The 18,904-nt window shown below is 45.1% G+C and overlaps 1 protein-coding gene across 1 annotated transcript in view; it reads right to left on the bottom strand.

The window, feature by feature from the left end:
- Nucleotides 1–18,904, bottom strand: part of ZMYND8 (zinc finger MYND-type containing 8) — a 123,407-nt gene that overhangs the window by 39,619 nt on the left and 64,884 nt on the right. Inside the window, 1 exon segment of the mRNA XM_070381085.1 lies at nt 1,180–1,320. Within this exon segment, the coding sequence (XP_070237186.1) occupies nt 1,180–1,320 (141 nt within the window).

Genomic DNA, 18,904 nt, shown 5'->3' with positions numbered 1-18,904 from the left:
TCCCAACACAGCACTCAGAGAGGTCCTTCTAAAATGCCCGGTCACATCACTCCTCTGCCCAGATGGCCCCACCTCAAAGTCCACAAGGTCACTGTGTTCTCTGACCTCAACACCTCACCTCCGCCCCTTCACCCACTGGGACGTGTCACTGGGCTTCCTTACCATTACTACAACACACCAAGTTCAGACTGATCCTAAGGCCTTGACATTCCTCTTCCTTCTAGAATGTTCTTCCTCCTAATACTGGAATGGTTATCTTTCCTTGTCAGACAAACCCTTGATGGGATATCACCTCCCCAGAGGCTTCCCCTAACCACTGCCTCTTGCTCCCCGCCGCCATCCTGCCCAGCTCTCCCCTTGTCGAAGGAACGCCTTTTACCTTCCATGACGACATGACCTGTCTTGGTTTTATTTCAGTTTGATTATTATTTCTCCCTCTGTAGAACCTAGCTCCACAAGACAGCAAGGCCCACACTCACCGCTCTCTGCCCCAGGCCGAACACAGTGCACAGCACATAACAGATGCTCAATCAAAATCCGGGCTCATGATGCAATGAATTAATAAAATAACTTCACAGTTGAGTGTTTAGCACTCCTGGTGCCAAGTTTAGTTAAAGACTTTGACCTGAGATAATGCTTTCGGAAGAATCTACTGAGACTCAGTAAGTTTTTTTAAAAAGAAAGTAAATACTAATTCATAAAACGATAGATACTACGTGTATACAGATCACTTGAAGTATACATTTTACACACGGAAGAACTGGGCTGCTGTGGTCAAGGGCAAGTAAGGTGGTAAACACTGGCCTCAAGTGTTTCACAGTAAAACAGCCTTGCATTTCAACAAGTCCTGAGCAATGCTCTGCCAGTTCCTTCTACTCATCTCTTCTCATGTCCATCCACTGTATCTTTTCAATATTCCGCACAGAGAAAAGAGTGGTTCAAGAACCACACACGAGGATTCCCCTGGTGGTGCAGTGGTTAAGACTCCATGCTTCTAATGCAGGGGGCACGGGTTCGACCCCTGGTCGGAGAACTAGGATCCCACATGGCCAAACACAAAGAAAATAAAATAAAAATACCAACCTTAAAAAAAAAGAACCACACACAAAAGAGGACATTTTAACTTGCAGAAACATGCACAGCTGCCACAGAAAGAAGCTTCCCAAAATTTCAACTGACCCAGGTTAAGATTCAGGATGCTTCCTGTGGTGGATGTCTTGTCCGTTTTTGTGGTGACTGGCGTTGATACTTGAGGAGAAAAAGGTTTTGGGCTGCCGGATAAACTCCCCGCTTGTCCTGTCTTGGTGGAGGCTGGTGAAGCTGAAAAAGCAGGTTACTTGTTAAAAGACAGATTTACAAATAAAGGAACATATCAAGCTTATAGGTGTGGGGCAGAGAACAGAGTACAGAAACTGTATTTGATTTCAACGAGACCCCCAAAGCACCATGGAGGGGATGAAGCGGGAAGGGCTGGCCATTTATTTCGAGCAAAGAGCTTTAACCCAATGTTAAACCCTTAAAGCCACGAAGGAAAAAGGCCACCCCAGTCATTCTATTAAACACAAAGCTCTAAGACAAATCGGCTAAGCTGCCACTGAAATTGGTTTGGCCCATTCACGGGTGTAAATCTCAAAATAAAGAGCGATTAAACCGGCCCCCACCACAGTCCAGATGCAGAGGCCAGAGCCAGGCTTACAAATGGCATGTCATCCGTTTGTGGGAGACACAGGGGCCGTGCGCTCAGCCACTGCAGCTGCCCCGGGGGCCAGCTTGACCCGCTGGGGGCTCGTGGGCTTCCCATTTCAAAGGTCCTGCGACGCTGAACGAAGCCAAACTCCACGCCAGATGGAGTGAGGGAGTGTCTGGTCAATTATCTGCCTCCTCACTGGGTTTCAAACTCTTATAGGACAGAGTCATACCTATGCCCGAGTCTTTTAAAAAGAAGTTAAAATTCCCTACTTACTGCTCCCCTGAGCCCTGTCCACTGGGTAGCGGGAGGCAGGACAGAAACCAAACCATTTAACAAAACGAAGAGTTCGAATGGGCCAACCGGAACCTGCCAAGAATCTCTGAGATACCGCCCCTTTGCTGCAATGGCTCTATACTACTGGGCTGTCCTGTTACTATAAACATGGGACAGGGACTTTGCTGGTGGTCCAGTGGCTAAGACTCTGCGCTCTCAGTGCAGAGGGCCCAGGTTCTACCCCTGGTCAGGGCACTCGATCCCATGTGTCGCAACTAAAGATCCTGAATGCCACAACTAAGACTCAGAGCAGCTGAAATAAACAAACATTAAAAAAACAAACAAACAACGTGTGACAGGCAACCAAATGATTGTCCATCCCCTCAGACGCACAGGAAACCTCAAGAAAGCTGTGGATGGTGAGGGGTTTAGAACTGAGACATCCCGGGGACTTCACATGTGCTTAGACACGCTGGTGGTGGGTTCTTGCCTTGGTTTCTTTATCTGCCAAACAGGGATCCTCAGAGTGAGGATTTAATGGATTTAACTCTACACCAGGTTCAGCCGGTCAACCTACATGAGGCAGCCCCAGCTCCAGGGCCAAGACCTGCCAATGCTATTTTTAACACAACACAGTGGGAAAGACTCTAGACGTAGGGAGCAACGGATCCAAGCACAGATCAGGAGCCAGAAGGCGAGGTTCAAATCCCAACTCTGTGGCTGACGTACAATGTGACTTTGGGCAAGTGACTTAATGTCTTCAAATCTCCTTTCCTGATGGCTACAAGGAGGGACACTGATAATATAATACAACAGGATCAATAAAAGTACCCAACTTGGGGACTTCCCTGGTGGTCCAGTGGCTAAGACTCCATGTCCCAAGGCGGGGGGCCTGGGTTCAATCCCTGGTCAGGGAACTAGATCCCACATTCCACAACTAGGAGTTCCCGTGCTGTAACTAAAGATCCCACATGCCACAATTAGAAGATCCTGAGTGCTGCAACTAGGAGCCGGTGCAGCCAAATAAGTAAAGTTTTCTAAAGTCACTAAAAAAACAACCAAAAAAGCACCTAACTCATCAACTATAAGGAACAAATAAATTCATCAATTATCTAAACAGTGCCTGATCTCTATTAAGTACTATATTACCATCTGCTATTAGTATCATATTATTTCCCCATTAACCTCCAGGGTTTTGGTTTCAATCATCTAACCTGTGATTCTTAGCCAGGAGTGACTCTGCCCTCCAAGGAGCAGTGGACAGTGTCTATAAACATTTTTGTTCGTCACAGCTGGGGAGAGGGGTGCTCTGGAATCTAGTAGGTAGAGACCAGGGATGCTGCTACACATCCTATGATGCATAACACAGCACCCCGCATCAGAACAAATAATTATCTTTGGCCTCAAATGTTAACAGTGCTAAGGTTGATAAATCCATACAGGGATGAAGGAGGTGTGTCTCCAGGAAACCTTCACCTTATTTGCAAATAAGGTGAGGAGGCCAGAATGAGATAAGCAAATACATGCCAACTGGTGCTTAGCAAGTGCTCAATAAACATTTGACATTATCTTGAGAATTTAAATTGTTTAAAAATATAATCAGTTTTACTGGAAGGATTAAATGCCTGCCCCAGCACCTGGCAGACAACATCCTCTCAAATCATGACCCTGATTCCCACTTGTTCTCTAACTGCAGGCACTCCAACAAGCAGAAATGCTTGTCGCACAAAAGAAGTAAGAATAAAGAAAGATAAAGGCATTTCAAAAGATGTAAGTAGTAAAAACAAAATCTTCAACATTAGGACTTTAAAATTATGATTATTCATTCAGGTACGTTGTTTCCAAAAGAGATGAGCAGTGGCTGAAAACAGCAGGGTAGTGTGCTCCCTCCGCAAGGACTAAAGTCAAGGCCTTTTTAGTTGCATTCCCTTAATTAAAAGCACACAGCGCGGGCGGCTGCGACCGGCGCACACAGCGCGGCCGAGAGGAGCTACCTCACGTCCGAGATCAGGGGCAGAAGCCGGGAAGACCCCATGCCCGAGGGGCGGCAGCCAAGAGGAGTTACCCCACGTCCGAGGTCAGGGGCAGAAGCCGGGAGGACCCCCATGCCCGAGGGGCGGCAGCCAAGAGGAGTTACCCTACGTCCGAGGTCAGGGGCAGTGGCCGAGAGTACCAGGCTGCGACGGCGCAGGAACGGCCGAGAGGAGCTACCCCACGTCCGAGATCAGGGGCGGCAGCCGGGAGGAGCTACCCCACGTCCAAGGTCAGGGGCGGCAGCCGAGGAGCTACCCTGCGTCCGAAGTCAGGGGCGGCAGCCGAGAGTGCCAGGCTGCAACAGCGAGGAGCAGCCGAGAGGACCTACCCCACGTCCGAGGCCAGGGGCGCGGCGGAGAGGAGCTACCCCGCGTCTGAAATCAGGGGCGGCGGTGGAGAGTGCCAGGCTGCAATAGCGCAGGAGCAGCCGAGAGGACCTACCCCACGTCCGACGCCAGGGGCGGCGGCGGGGAGGAGCTACCCCACGTCGAGCGGTGGCTGCGCCGGCGCAGGAGGGCCTAGAGGAGCTATTCCACGTTCCAGGTCAGGAGGGGCGGCGGTGAGGAGATACCCCTCCTCCAAGGTAAGGAGCAGCGGCTGCACTTTGCTGGAGCAGCCCTGAAGAAATACCCCACGTCCAAGGTAGGAGAAACCCAAGTAAGACGGTAGGTGTTGCAAGAGGGCATCAGAGGGCAGAAACCATACTCACAGAAAACTAGTCAATCTAATCACACTAGGACCACAGCCTTGTCTAACTCAATGAAACTAAGCCATGCCCGTGGGGCCACCCAAGACAGGCGGGTCATGGTGGAGAGGTCTGACAGAATGTGGTCCACTGGACAAGGGATTGCCTTGAGAACCCCATGAACAGTATGAAAAGGCAAAATGATAGGATACTGAAAGAGGAATTCCCAGGTCAGCAGGTGCTCAATATGCTACTGGAGATCAGTGGAGAAATAACTCCAGAAAGAATGAAGGGATGGAGCCAAAGCAAAAACAATACCCAGTTATGGATGTGACTGGTGATAGAAGCAAATTCCGATGCTGTAAAAAGCAATATTGCATAGGAACCTCGGATGTCAGGTCCATGAATCAAGGCAAATTGGAAGTGATCAAACGAGATGGCAAGAGTGAACGTCAACATTCTACGAATCAGCGAACTAAAATGGACTGGAATGGGTGAATTTAACTCAGATGACCATTATATCTACTACTGTGGGCAGGAATCCCTCAGAAGAAATGGAGTAGCCATCATGATCAACAAAAGAGTCCAAAATGCAGTACTTGGATGCAATCTCAAAAATGACAGAATGCTCTCTGTTCGTTTCCAAGGCAAACCATTCAATATCACAGTAATCCAAGTCTATGCCCCAACCAGTAACGCTGAAGAAGCTGAAGTTGAACGGTTCTATGAAGACCTTTTATAACTAACACCCAAAAAAGACATCCTTTTCATTATAGGGGACTGGAATGCAAAAGTGGGAAGTCAAGAAACACCTGGAGTAACAGGCAAATTTGGCCTTGGAATACAGAATGAAGCAGGGCAAAGACTAATAGAGTTTTGCCAAGAAAATGCACTGGTCATAGCAAACACCCTCTTCCAACAACACAAGAGAAGACTCTACACATGGACATCACCAGATAGTCAACAATGAAATCAGACTGATTATATTCTTTGCAGCCAAAGATGGAGAAGCTCTATACAGTCAACAAAAACAAGACCAGGAGCTGACTGTGGCTCAGATCATGAACTCCTTATTGCCAAATTCAGACTGAAATTGAAGAAAGTAGGGAAAACCAGTAGACCATTCAGGTAGGACTTAAATCAAATCCCTTATGATTATACAGTGGAAGTGAGAAATAGATTTAAGGGACTAGATCTGATAGATAGAGTGCCTGATGAACTATGGACGGAGGTTCGTGACACTGTACAGGAAACAGGGATCAAGACCATTCCATCAAGATCATGGAAAAGAAATGCAAAAAAGCAAAATGGCTGTCTGAGGAGGCCTTACAAATAGCTGTGAAAAGAAGAGAAGTGAAAAGCAAAGGAGAAAAGGAAAGATATAAGCATCTGAATGCAGAGTTCCAAAGAATAGCAAGAAGAGATAAGAAAGCCTTCCTCAGTGATCAATGCAAAACAACAGAATGAGAAAGACTAGAGATCTCTTCAAGAAAATTAAGAGATACCAAGGGAACATTTCATGCAAAGATAGGCTCGATAAAGGACAGGAATGGTATGGACCTAACAGAAGCAGAAGATATTAAGAAGAGGTGGCAAGAATACACAGAAGAACTGTACAGAAAAGAGCTTCACGACCCAGATAATCACGATGGTGTGATCACTCACCTAGAGCCAGACATCCTGGAATGTGAAGTCAAGTGGGCCTTAGAAAGCATCACTACGAACAAAGCTAGTGGAGGTGATGGAATTCCAGGGGAGCTATTTCAAATCCTGAAAGATGATGCTGTAAACGTGCTGCACTCAATATGCCAGCAAATTTGGAAAACTCAGCAGTGGCCACAGGACTAGAAAAGGTCAGTTTTCATTCCAATCCCAAAGAAAGGCAATGCCAAAGAATGCTCAAGCTACCGCACAGTTGCACTCATTTCACATGCTAGTAAAGTAATGCTCAAAATTCTCCAAGCCAGGCTTCAGCAATACGTGAACCATGAACTTCCAGATGTTCAAGCTGGTTTTAGAAAAGGCAGAGGAACCAGAGATCAAAGTGCCAACATCCGCTGGATCATGGAAAAAGCAAGAGAGTTCCAGAAAAACATCTATTTCTGCTTTATTGACTATGCCAATGCCTTTGACTGTGTGGATCACAATAAACTGTGGAAAATTCTGAAAGAGATGGGAATACCAGACCACCTGACCTGCCTCTTGAGAAACCTATATGCAGGTCAGGAAGCAACAGTTCAAACTGGACATGGAACAACAGACTGGTTCCAAATAGGAAAAGGAGTACATTAGGGCTGTATATTGTCACCCTGCTTATTTAACTTCTATGAAGAGTACATCATGGGAAACACTGGGCTGGAAGAAGCACAAGCTGGAACCAAGATTGCCTGGAGAAATATCAATAACCTCAGATATGCAGATGACACCACCATTATGGCACAAAGTGAAGAGGAACTAAAAAGCCTCTTGATGAAAATGAAAGTAGAGAGTGAACAAGTTGGCTTAAAGCTCAACATTCAGAAAATGAAGATCATGGCATCTGGTCCCATCACTTCATGGGAAATAGAAGGGGAAACAGTGGAAACAGTGTCAGACTTTATTTTTCTGGGCTCCAAAATCACTGCAGATGGTGACTGCAGCCATGAAATTAAAAGACACTTTCTCCTTGAAAGGAAAGTTATGACCAACCTAGATAGCATATTCAAAAGCAGAGACATTACTTTGCCAACAAAAGTCCATCTAGTCAAGGCTATGGTTTTTCCAGTGGTCATGTATGGATGTGAGAGTTGGGCTGTGAAGAAAGCTGAGCGCCGAAGAATTGATGCTTTTGAACTGTGGTGTTGGAGAAGACTCTTGAGAGTCCCTTGGACTGCAAGGAGATCCAACCAGTCCATTCTGAAGGAGATCAGCCCTGGGATTTCTTTGGAAGGAATGATGCTAAAGCTGAAACTCCAGTACTTTGGCCACCTCATGCGAAGGGTTGACTCATTGGAAAAGACTCTGATGCTGGGAGAGATTAGGGGCAGGAGGAGAAGGGGACGACAGAGGATGAGATGGCTGGATGGCATCACTGACTCAATGGACCTGAGTCTGAGTGAACTCCGGGAGTTGGTGATGGGCAGGGAGGCCTGGCGTGCTGCGATTCATGGGGTGGCGAAGAGTCGGACACGACTGAGCGACTGAACTGAACTGAACTGAAGTAAACGAGGGAGTCATGAGGTCTCAAGAGAGGGTCTTAACACACTCCAGAAGTTCTGCTTCTGGCTGCAGGCAACTCTGACGAGGAACTCTAACCCCAGAGGGTAGCAGGAACCAAAAGCCTGCAAAAGTGTGGGGTCACACAGAGAACTCAAGCAAGTAGAGTCCATATTTCCTTTCTTAACAGATCAAGTTACAAAAGTAAGAAGCAGCAGCCGGCAGGCAATCTAGCAGAGCCCTCCCCGACTGAGAGCCTGCTGCAGGGAATTTACCAGAAACACAGGAGTCATTAGTTTTATAATTGTGTGTGTGTGTGTATATATATATACGTGTGTGTGTGTCTGTGTATATATTCACAGAGTTAAAAAAATAATTATTGGAAAAATGAGCCTTTAATTTCAGAAAGTTTCCTTTGTTAATAAAACTTAAGTATTGAAGGTTTAAGAAACATGTCTAAACCATGCCTCACCCAACCTTCAGCGAGGCCTCTGCACACCACTTCGAAAATATAGCCAAATCTCCCCACTTATCTCCACCCCCATCTCCAGGGCTATCACCTTAGTCCGTGAATTCTGAACAGGGGTAATGTGGGCCCCCAAAATAGATCTTAGGGCCTGAAAAAAATCTTACTCTTTATATATATAAAGCCCATTCACAGTATGTAATGGGACATATAATACTTTCAAATTTCATGAGGGTCCACTCCTAGATATAGAGCCCAAAGAACTGAAAACTTGCACTCAAACAACGCCTCAAGGCAGCCCTATTCAGCCCAAAGATGGAAACAACCCAAACATCCATCAACAGAAAAGCCATGGTGCAAAAGAATGAAGTTCGCATGCGCGCTGCAACGTGGGTGAAAACATCGTATGACATCAGAGGACCCGGACACAAAGGCCCCGTTTTACAGGATTTCACTAAAATGAAATATCCGGAATGGGCACATTCAAATAGAATGCAGCCTGGTGGCTGGCGGGGCTAGGCTCAGAGGATGGGGCAGGGGAGGCGGAGGGATGAGGAGGGGCGGCTTGGTAGACACAGGATTTGATTCTGCAGTGACAGAAAAGTTTTGGATCGAGGTAACAGCGGTGAATGCACAATATCACACAATGTGGTGACTGCACTAAATACCGTTGAATTGTTGGCTTTTAAATGATCGATCTTCTGTTATGTGATTCTCACCTCCACTTAAAAAATTCACAGGAGAACGATTAGGAAGAAAGTGTCAAAAAAAGGCTCCTTAGGGGGTGATAATCAATGGAAAAAAAAAAAAGGTTGGGAAACACTGCCCTTACCTACCATTTCCACAGAGACCCTGTAAAAGCTTCGCACTGGTCACCCAACTGCCTGCCACAGCACCCCTCTCCCGGGGCACCTCCACCTAGCAGCTGTGAGCCACCTAAAACAAGGAAAGGGAGCACTCAGGGGCGTCCTGCCGGCCAGCATAAAATCCAAGGACCTTTCCTCGTCTCTTTCTGCAACCTCCAGCCACGTGGCCTTTTGTGCTTAGCCCTTCCAAGATCAAGTCTGCTCCTACCTCAAACCTTTACACTTGGAATTTCCCAGGAAAGACACCCTCCCCACTACCCACCACTCCCACTCAGATCCTCCTGGCTGGCAGTCCTCTACATCTGGGTCCAACACCATCTCCTTGAAGCCCTCCCTGCTGGCCCCACCTAAGGTGGCCCCAGTGCCCCTTCTGCCTTGAGAATACCAGCTCCACAAGCACAGCCTCCTTGCTGGCCTCTGACACTGCCAGGCACCGGAGATGACAGAATGAGTCGATATGCGAGATGATTAATTGAAGAATCAGGTCTCCATTTCTCTTCTCATGACTGTGGTCACAATAAGTAATAAAGAAATGATAATGACAATCAAAATGAAACCTCTCTCATACACAGGTGCCCATGCACACCATCTCCTCGACATTCTGCAGCGTTGTGAGTGATTAAGCGTCCAAGGAAGAAACATGGATAAGCAGCCCACAAAAAAAAATACAAAAGCTCAAGAAGCACATTTAGAGAGAAACTTGAGTTGGATATAAATAAAGGTAAACTCAGCTAACAGGCACAGAGATAAGTAGATACAGTCTGTCTATTTATAGGCTCTATCCTACAGCCTCTTCATCTGCATGGTACACTTGTTACAAAAAATAACAACTTGGGCCCTCCCTGGTGGTCCAGGGACTCTCTGTTCCCAGTGAGGGGGCCTGGGTTTGACCCCTGGTCAGCCTACTAGATCCCACATGCCTCAACTAAGAGTTCGCATATGGCAATTAAAAAAACCCCGCATGCCACAACAAAGACTGAAGGTCTAGCGTGCTGCAACTGAACCCTGACGCAGTCAAATAAATAAATATTTTTAAAAATAAAAATGAAACATACAGGGCATACAGGGAATTCCCTGGCAGCCCAGTGGTGCAGACTCTGCATTTTCATTGCCAAGGGCCTGGGTTGGACCACAAGTCACACAGTACAGCCAAAAAATAACAAGTGTGGAAAAAAGAGAGAGAGGTAAAATTAAGTGTACAGAAATGCCCCCATATGTGTAAATACTTTCCAAAAGCAGTCCCACATCCTTAAACGAATGCATACTTTTTTTTTCCTATCAGCACATTCTATAGCCATAGAAACTTTGGAGAAAAACTGGAGCCCAGAATTCAAAGATTAACAACAACAAAAAAACCTTTACCTTTTCTTATATACCTTTCTGACCTGCTCTAATATTGCCTGGGTTTCATTTTGTTTTAATTCTAACCATGTGCGTTTAGTCGTTTCATCATTTTTTTAAAATAAAGTCAACTAGAGGCATTTAGATTATGGACCAGTTTGCTCTTTTTAAAATGCTTTTACTATGGTTTTGTTGTGGGGGAGAAGCATTAAAATGGGTGCAAAAATATATTTATTAATATAAAAAATGTAAGGAAGTGAGAGGAATTCTGTATGATTCCAGTAACATTCAATAGATATGTTCTTGAAGACTTTTATTCATGACCATCTAGAGAAACATGTAAAATACTAAGCTGGCCAACACACCTTCAGCACTGGGGGTTAGAAAGTGAGCAAGGACTCTCTCCCTCTCTCTCTATATATATATTTATATACAGTTGACATTAAGAAAACAAGTTGATGTATCTGTTTAAAACATCTGCATTCGTATGATTTCATAAAACATGAGAAATGCTGTTGATGTTTAGCCACTAAGTCGTGTCCAACTCTTTTCAACCCCATGGACTGCAGCCCTCCAGAATCCTCTGTCCATGGGATTTCCCAGGCAAAGGATACTGGAGTGGGTTGCCATTTCCTTCTCCAGGGCATCTTCCTGACCCAGGGATCAAACCTGTGTCTCCTGCATTGGCAGGCAGATTCTTTACCACTGATCCACCAGAGAAGCCCAATAATAAGTGCATGCAAATAAAATGATGTTAAAGACACAATGCCAAGTTGAAAGAAGCAAAAAGTTCAGTATGATCCCATTCTATCACACACACAAAAATAATTTTTATTACTGTCATCATCAACGTGATAAAAATCTGAAGGACCACCCAATTCTTAGTAGCTGTCACCTCTCAGGATGGAATAATGGACTATTTATTCTACAATGTTAAAATTTCAAAGGAATATTTTATATTCAGGGGGAAATGATGAAATATAAATATTGAAGAGATTCAAACCTGAAGGCTGAGCAAAGGTTTATTGGTGCTGAAAATCAAAAGCATGGTACCTACATCTATGATTCCCGATGAGGACTGGAGAGATGACCATGTGTGACAATGTCTGGAGAGGTTCTGACCACGGCAGGGGTGCAGACTGGCATCAAATGGGTGGAGGGGTACTGCAGGGCACAGGACAGCCCCACCACACAGAACCATCCTTCCCAAAATGTCAGTAGTGCTGGGGTTGAGAAACCCTGTTTTAAATCACTCTAGACATTTTCAAAAGCAGAAAGACATTTGGAAATGCTCGTTTCAATTATGCCTTCAAATGGATGCCAATCCTTTTATAAAGCCATAAATCTTGCCCAAAGGAAGACCTAATTGCCTTTGAAGTCACAAATAATTTAATCAGATAATCTACTTTGATGTACAATTCACGAGTGCCGGCTAAAACACATCATTTATTATCTACATTTACAAAACCCCCAGCCTGTGCTAAGTGCCCTTCTGACTACATGAAATATAAGTTGCAGAATTAAATTAGAAAAAAGGGGCCCTTTCCTCCCACGCACCCCAGCACTCTGGGTGGGGTAGCCGGTGGAGGAGTCATGATTCATGCTTCAGCTCCTCTACTTACAGAACTTTGGAAGCAACCTATACATTCAAAGGGCTGCTGGCATCTTGCACCACTCTTGGTGGCTTGTACAAAGGACCTATATAGCACAGAATCACTGGACGATCAGTACAGGACAGAAATGCTGCTCTAAATGGTTATTTAGTAACATGGAAAAGCAGTCAGAACACAGTTTTATTTTTCTCAGATCAGCTTTAGTCGCTCTGTCGTGTCCCACTCTTTGGGGCCCCATGGGCTGTGGCTCGCCAGGCCCCTCTGTCCATTGAATTTTCCAGGCAAGAATACCAGAGTGGGCAGCCATTCCCTTCTCCAGGGGATCTTTCCAACCCAGGGATCGAACTAGGGTATCCCACATTGCAGGCAGATTCTTCACCACCTGAGCCAGCAGGGGAGCCCATTCAGAATACAAGGCTAAGTTAAATAGGTCTACACGAAAGAGGTGGTCCACGAAGCAAACAGTTCATGGACGCATTTGATGCAGCCTGTAGTTTTTTTCACTTGTCTTGGTTTGTGAGATCCCACAGCATGTGCGATCTTAGTACCCCAACAAGGATTGAACCATGCCCCCTGTACTGGGAGAGCAGAGTCTTAGATCATTAGACCACCAGGGAAGTCCTTCTGAGCTATTTTTAAAAATGGGAGATAACGTGTAAAAGCTGGGGTAGTCTGTATTTTAAAAAATATTTGGGATTTCTCTTGAACAGCACAGAAATGTGGCAACACTGAGCCAACCTTCCCACTTGGCTAGAACCAGCAAGGGGAGAGGGCCGCCAGTGACTTTAAAAAAGCACAGGTCTCTAGCTCAGCGCACACATACAGAAGAGTCAGTACTGCTTTGAGAAGCGTTAGACACAGGCACCCATGAGTGGTTAAATGGTCGTGAAGACAAGCAGATTTCCGCTTCAGTTCAGTCCCTGTCACTTCCAATCCTCGCTTATTTCTGTATCTGCCTGATCCCCCAAAGTGCTTGAGTTTTCAACTTGGCATATGATTGTGTCAACCAACATAGAAAAAAAGCTCAGGATGGGGAATTCCCTGGAAGTCCAGTGCTTAGGACTCCTCATGTTCACTGCCAAGGTTCGATCCCTGGTCGAGGAACTAGGATCCAGCATGCCGTGTGCCAAAAAAGAAAAAGTTCAGGAAACAATCTCTAAGGGCTGACTGTGGAAGGTGGGATTATCACTGACTTTAGTTTTTGTAACTAACCATTGGTTTATGACAAATACGTATTGATTTCACAGGGCAAAGTGTATACGAAACCATCTTCCTTTTTCCCTGGAGTAACCCATGTGGAGCTGCGAGACCAAAGAACTACCATTAGCCCAGAGGCTGGTGAAAGCCAGGCCCTAGGATTCTTACCCTAATACATATTAATTGTAATTTTATATGTATAATTTCAATATGCATATAAAATGCAACAGGATCCTGCAAGCAAAATACTGGCAAGGCATCAATTCTGGCCAGGAGGTCTAGATAGAGGAAGCAGACAAAGCATGGAGAATATAAACTACTCTGACCCGTAACATGACAATTCCAGGAGTGAACAGCTTCTGGCTGACCGAAGTGCTCCTCGAAGACTAAAACCAGCCCTGAGGATTACAGACACAAGATTCTGAGCTCCTCAATGCCCTAAACAAAAGGAGGGTTTCTAAACTCTCATGAAATTTTTATCTAATAACTTATTTCAATGTGTACGTTTATGCTGCAGACTATAAATTTTTCCCTGCTGAAACTAAGAAGGTTTTGCAATCCTATGACAAGCTACTATTTTAATACAATGTTAGATAAAACACAGTCTTGTCTCACTTATATTCTCAATGATTGTGTGGGGGCATTTCAACAAATATCCCATGTCTTCTTCCACTAAATGCTATTATCACTGCCAACAGCAGAGGGCAGTGGCATGCAGGGCAAAGAAAGCCAGTCTCAGAATCTGGCTGTGGAACTCCCTCATTCTTCTGAGACCTCAACCTGCCTTCTGTAAAAGGAGGAGAGTGACTCAGAGTCTCTCTTCTCTTGGTTGGCACCACATATTGGCAAACCAACCCATGTTGCCTGCAAGCTAAGAAGGGTGCTGTTCTTCTTGTTTCGTCACCAAGTCGTGTCCAACTCTTTTTGACCCCATGGACTGTAGCTCGCCAGGCTCCTCTGTCCATGGGATTTCCCAGGCAAGAATACTGGAGTGGGTAGCCATTTCCTTCTCCTGGGATCTTCCCGACCCAGGGATCGAACCTGTGTGTCCTGCATTGGCGGGCAGATTCATTACTGCTGAGTCACTTGGGAAGCCAAGAAGGGTATTTACCACTTTTAAGTGGTTTAGGGGAGAAAAAAAGGATTCATAGCTCCTGAAAACATAACAATCATATGGAATTCAAATTTCAGTATCCCAGTCACATACTTACTGCCTATGGCTATTTTAGTAACACAAACAAGGTGTTGAATAATTGCAGAGTTGTGACAAGAGACCTACAAAGCCTAAAATATTTACCATCTGGCTCCAGAAAGGGGACAGTTTCTAAAACTAAAAAGATTTTTAATAAATACCTTCTCTTCCTACACTACTCATTGGCTGCCTAACTAATGATCAGCAAAATAACTCAGACACATACTAGCAAACAGATTATGTTTCGTGAAACAGATTTTAAATTCTACTGAAATGGGGCATCTGCTAACTCACCATCTCAAAAGTCACTCAAATAATGAGAAACTTTGTCAGGAATTCTGGCATCATTTCAACCTCTGCCCCTCTCGAGGGATGAGAGAAGTTTAAGTAAACCCACAATATGTGTTCCTCATACTCCTCTCAACTGTGTTTCCTGAAATATGGTGTAGAAACATCCACAGTGGTTCACGGACCAACATGTTTTACTTTACAAGCTATGTGCTAATTTCATGTACATTAGGGAAAAAAAAAAAAAAAAACAGCAAGCAATTTAAACACATGAGCTTGTGTATTTTATTTAGCTTTACATGAAGCTAAATTGTGGATCTAATATGTAAGAATGTAATAAAACAGGTGGTATGCACACTATAAACAAAAAAATCATGGGTGATAAAAAGTTCAGTTCAGTTCAGTTGCTCAGTCGTGTCCGACTCTTTGAGACCCCATGAATCGCAGGACACCAGGCCTCCCTGTCCATCACCAACTCCTGGAGTTCACCCAAACTCATGTGCATCGAGTCAGTGATGCCATCCACCCATCTCATCCTCTGTCGTCCCCTGCTCCTCCTGCCCCCAATCCCTCCCAGCATCAGGGTCTTTTTCAATGAGTCAACTCTGTGCATGAAGTGGCCAAAGTATTGGAGTTTCAGCCTCAGTATCAGTCCTTCCAACGAACACCCAGGACCGGTCTCCTTAAGGATGGACTGGTTGGATCTCCTTGCAGTCCAAGGGACTCTCAAGAGTCTTCTCCAACACCACAGTTCAAAAGCATCAAGATGGACGGACGGACGTGACATTGTACAGGACACAGGGATCAAGACCATCCCCATGGAAAAGAAATGCAAAAAAGCAAAATGGCTGTCTGAGGAGGCCTTACAAATAGCTGTGAAAAGAAGAGAAACGAAAAGCAAAGGAGAAAAGGAAAGATGTTCCCATTTGAATGCAGAGCTCCAAAGAATAGCAAGGAGAGATAAGAAAGCCTTCCTCAGTGATCAATGCAAAGAAATAGACGAAAACAATAGAATGGAAAAGACTAGAGATCTCTTCAAGAAAATTAGAGATACCAAGGGAACATTTCATGCAAAGATGGACTCGATAAAGGACAGAAATGGTATGGACCTAACAGAAGCAGAAGATGTTAAGAAAAGATGGCAAGAATACACAGAAGAACTGTACAAAAAAGAGCTTCATGACCCAGATAATCACGATGGTGTGATCACTCACCTAGAGCCAGACATCCTGGAATGTGAAGTCAAGTGGGCCTTACAAGCATCACTACGAACAAAGCTAGTGGAGGTGATGGAATTCCAGTTGAGCTATTCCAAATCCTGAAAGATGATGCTGTGAACGTGCTGCACTCAATATGCCAGCAAATTTGGAAAACTCAGCAGTCGCCACAGGACTGGAAAAGGTCAGTTTTCATTCCAATCCCAAAGAAAGGCAATGCCAAAGAATGCTCAAACGACCGCACAATTGCACTCATCTCACATGCTAGTAAAATAATGCTCAAAATTCTCCAAGCCAGGCTTCAGCAATACATGAACCATGAACTTCCAGATGTTCAAGCTGGTTTTAGAAAAGGCAGAGGAACCAGAGATCAAAGTGCCAACATCCTCTGGATCATGGAAAAAGCAAGAGAGTTCCAGAAAAACATCTATTTCTGCTTTATGACTATGCCAAAGCCTTTGACTGTGTGGATCACAATAAACTGTGGAAAATTCTGAAAGAGATGAGAATACCAGACCACCTGACCTGCCTCTTGAGAAACCTGTATTCAGGTCAGGAAGCAACATTTAGAACTGGACATGGAACAACAGACTGGTTCCAAATAGGAAAAGGAGTACATCAGGGCTGTATATTGTCACCCTGCTTATTTAACTTATCTGTAGAGCACATCATGAGAAATGTTGGGCTGGAAGAAGCACAAGCCGGAATCAAGATTGCCAGGAGAAATATCAATAACTTCAGACATGAAAAGTTCAGGCAACAGTGATTCATGGGATTGCTGCCCATTAAAACAGTTTCTCAAGCAGTAGGATTTCAATAGGAACTCAGAGGCTGAGGAGCTTGTGTGGTTATACACCATATGTTGTTAACTTGGCTTAAATGAAATCATGTCATAGAATAAAAGTAAGCCTTTAAGGACTCTGGTCAGAAACAAGGGGGCAAAGGGCAAGCTTTTTTCTGAAGCTATGTCAACAGAAGTTATGTCATCCCAGAACAAAGCTCTTAACTCAACCTTGAATCCGTCAACCACGTGGCTGGATCAGAACCGACTGCAGCCTTTACTCTGAAGAATCAAAAGCCGCTGGTGATGAACTCTGCTCCACCTAGAGCCATTCAGAGCAGCTACAAGCAGTATTTGAAAATAAGCAGCTACCCAGAAAGAAGCCACAGCGTGAACCAAAATGAGTGGAAATCTTCTGAGTTCACCATTGACTAAGGCTTCATCATTTATCTTCTGGGGATATTGATGTTCTCTTAACCGATGCCTGCTCCTCTTTTTTGGGGGGCGGGAGGGGGGTGCCATGCAGCTTGTGGAATCTTAGTTCCCCAACAAGGGATCGAACCCAGGCCCCAGCAGGAAGACCTTGCAGTCCTAACCACTGGACCACCAGGAAATTCCTGATGCCTGCTCCCTAAAGAGTTCTCCGTGAAGGAAAGAAGGGAAAGAGGAAAGGAGGGAGGTAGGAAGAGGGGCTGATCTGAAAGGCTATCCAAGGGTAATACTCTGGCCAGAAGTCTAAATACTGGTGGTTCAACCTGTGGATGTGCTTTATTCATTCTGGCAAATATCTTAAGACAGTTTGAGCTGCACTTTCATAACTGGAGAGTCTACATAAAAAGGCAGATTCCCCATTTCTCTGTAAGAATGTTAAAACGTGAAAACCCTAAGTCCACATTTCTGGGCAGCAACCATGGGCTGAAACCCTTGAGAATGGGGCATGTGCCTGAGGTTCACCAATAGTCTCCTCAGCCCAGAGCCTGCAGGCTGCCTGCGTCCATCATCACGTTCAGTGTAAAGCTTTGTTTTTTTACCTATGCCTCTCAGAGAACAAGAGCGAGCAAACAGTAAAGGCCCCGTTTCAAGAAAAATGACAGTAAACCCATTTCCTTGAGGAAACCCTAAAGTTCTCACAGGTTTTTTTTTTTTTAATATTTATTTATTTCGCTGCACCAGGTCTCAGTTGCGGCATGTGGGATCTAGTTCCCTGACCAGGGATCAAACCTGGGTCCCCTGCATTGGGAGCTCAGAGTCCCAGCCAGTGGACCACCTGGGAAGCCCCCCATAGGTTTTTAACATGCAACTGAATTATGTCTGGATAGAAAAGAATTCAATTTAAGTCATCCTTGCTTTTGTTACTCAGCCAGCACCCCTCCTTTGCAACACCTCTCCAGATCCGTATCAGCACGGAATGAGTGACTACCAGAATAAATAATAGAGCAGCCAACATTTTTGTAGCACTTATTATCTTAGGTACTACTCTAAACCCTTTATGTATATCGGCTCATTAATCCTCACAAGAAACACTGAGGCAGGGCCTATCATTATGGCTGTGTTACAGGAGAGGAAACCAAGGCATGGGAGGGTCAGGCGCCTTGCCTAAAGCCACAGAGCTAGTAAATGACAGAGCTGGGACCTGATCCGAGACCAGCATCCTCCTCCTTCACCTCTGCTACAGCAGCCAGGCTGCAAGATGCAACATGACTGTTAACCCGAGTGGGGCGCGGGGAGGAGTGGACTGGGACCATTCAAGGAGTGGGAGTCCTCTGCTCTCTCTGGGGAGGGAATATTCTTGTTTCCCTTACATGTTACTCTAATATTTGAGCCTTCAGTAATGCGAGTATCTGGTTTTGATAGAAAAATACTGTTTCCATTAAAATAAAATTCTTGAGAAAGAAAAAAACGATTGCAGGAAGTTGTGATTCATCTCCGAGGCATTTGAACCGAACTCTGAAGGATTTTTGGCCACCTCTGCCCACTTCTAGGAATGACCTCCAGCTGGCCTTTGGGGAACGCTTTTCTCATTTGTGGGGCCATGCTGCAGTCCACGGGGTCACAAAGGGGCAGAC

Source organism: Bos mutus, chromosome 13 (genome assembly GCF_027580195.1).
Source record: "Bos mutus isolate GX-2022 chromosome 13, NWIPB_WYAK_1.1, whole genome shotgun sequence".
Classification (NCBI taxonomy): domain Eukaryota; kingdom Metazoa; phylum Chordata; class Mammalia; order Artiodactyla; family Bovidae; genus Bos; species Bos mutus.
Note: the sequence above shows the minus strand (reverse complement) of the source record. Positions and strands in the feature narration are given on the sequence as shown.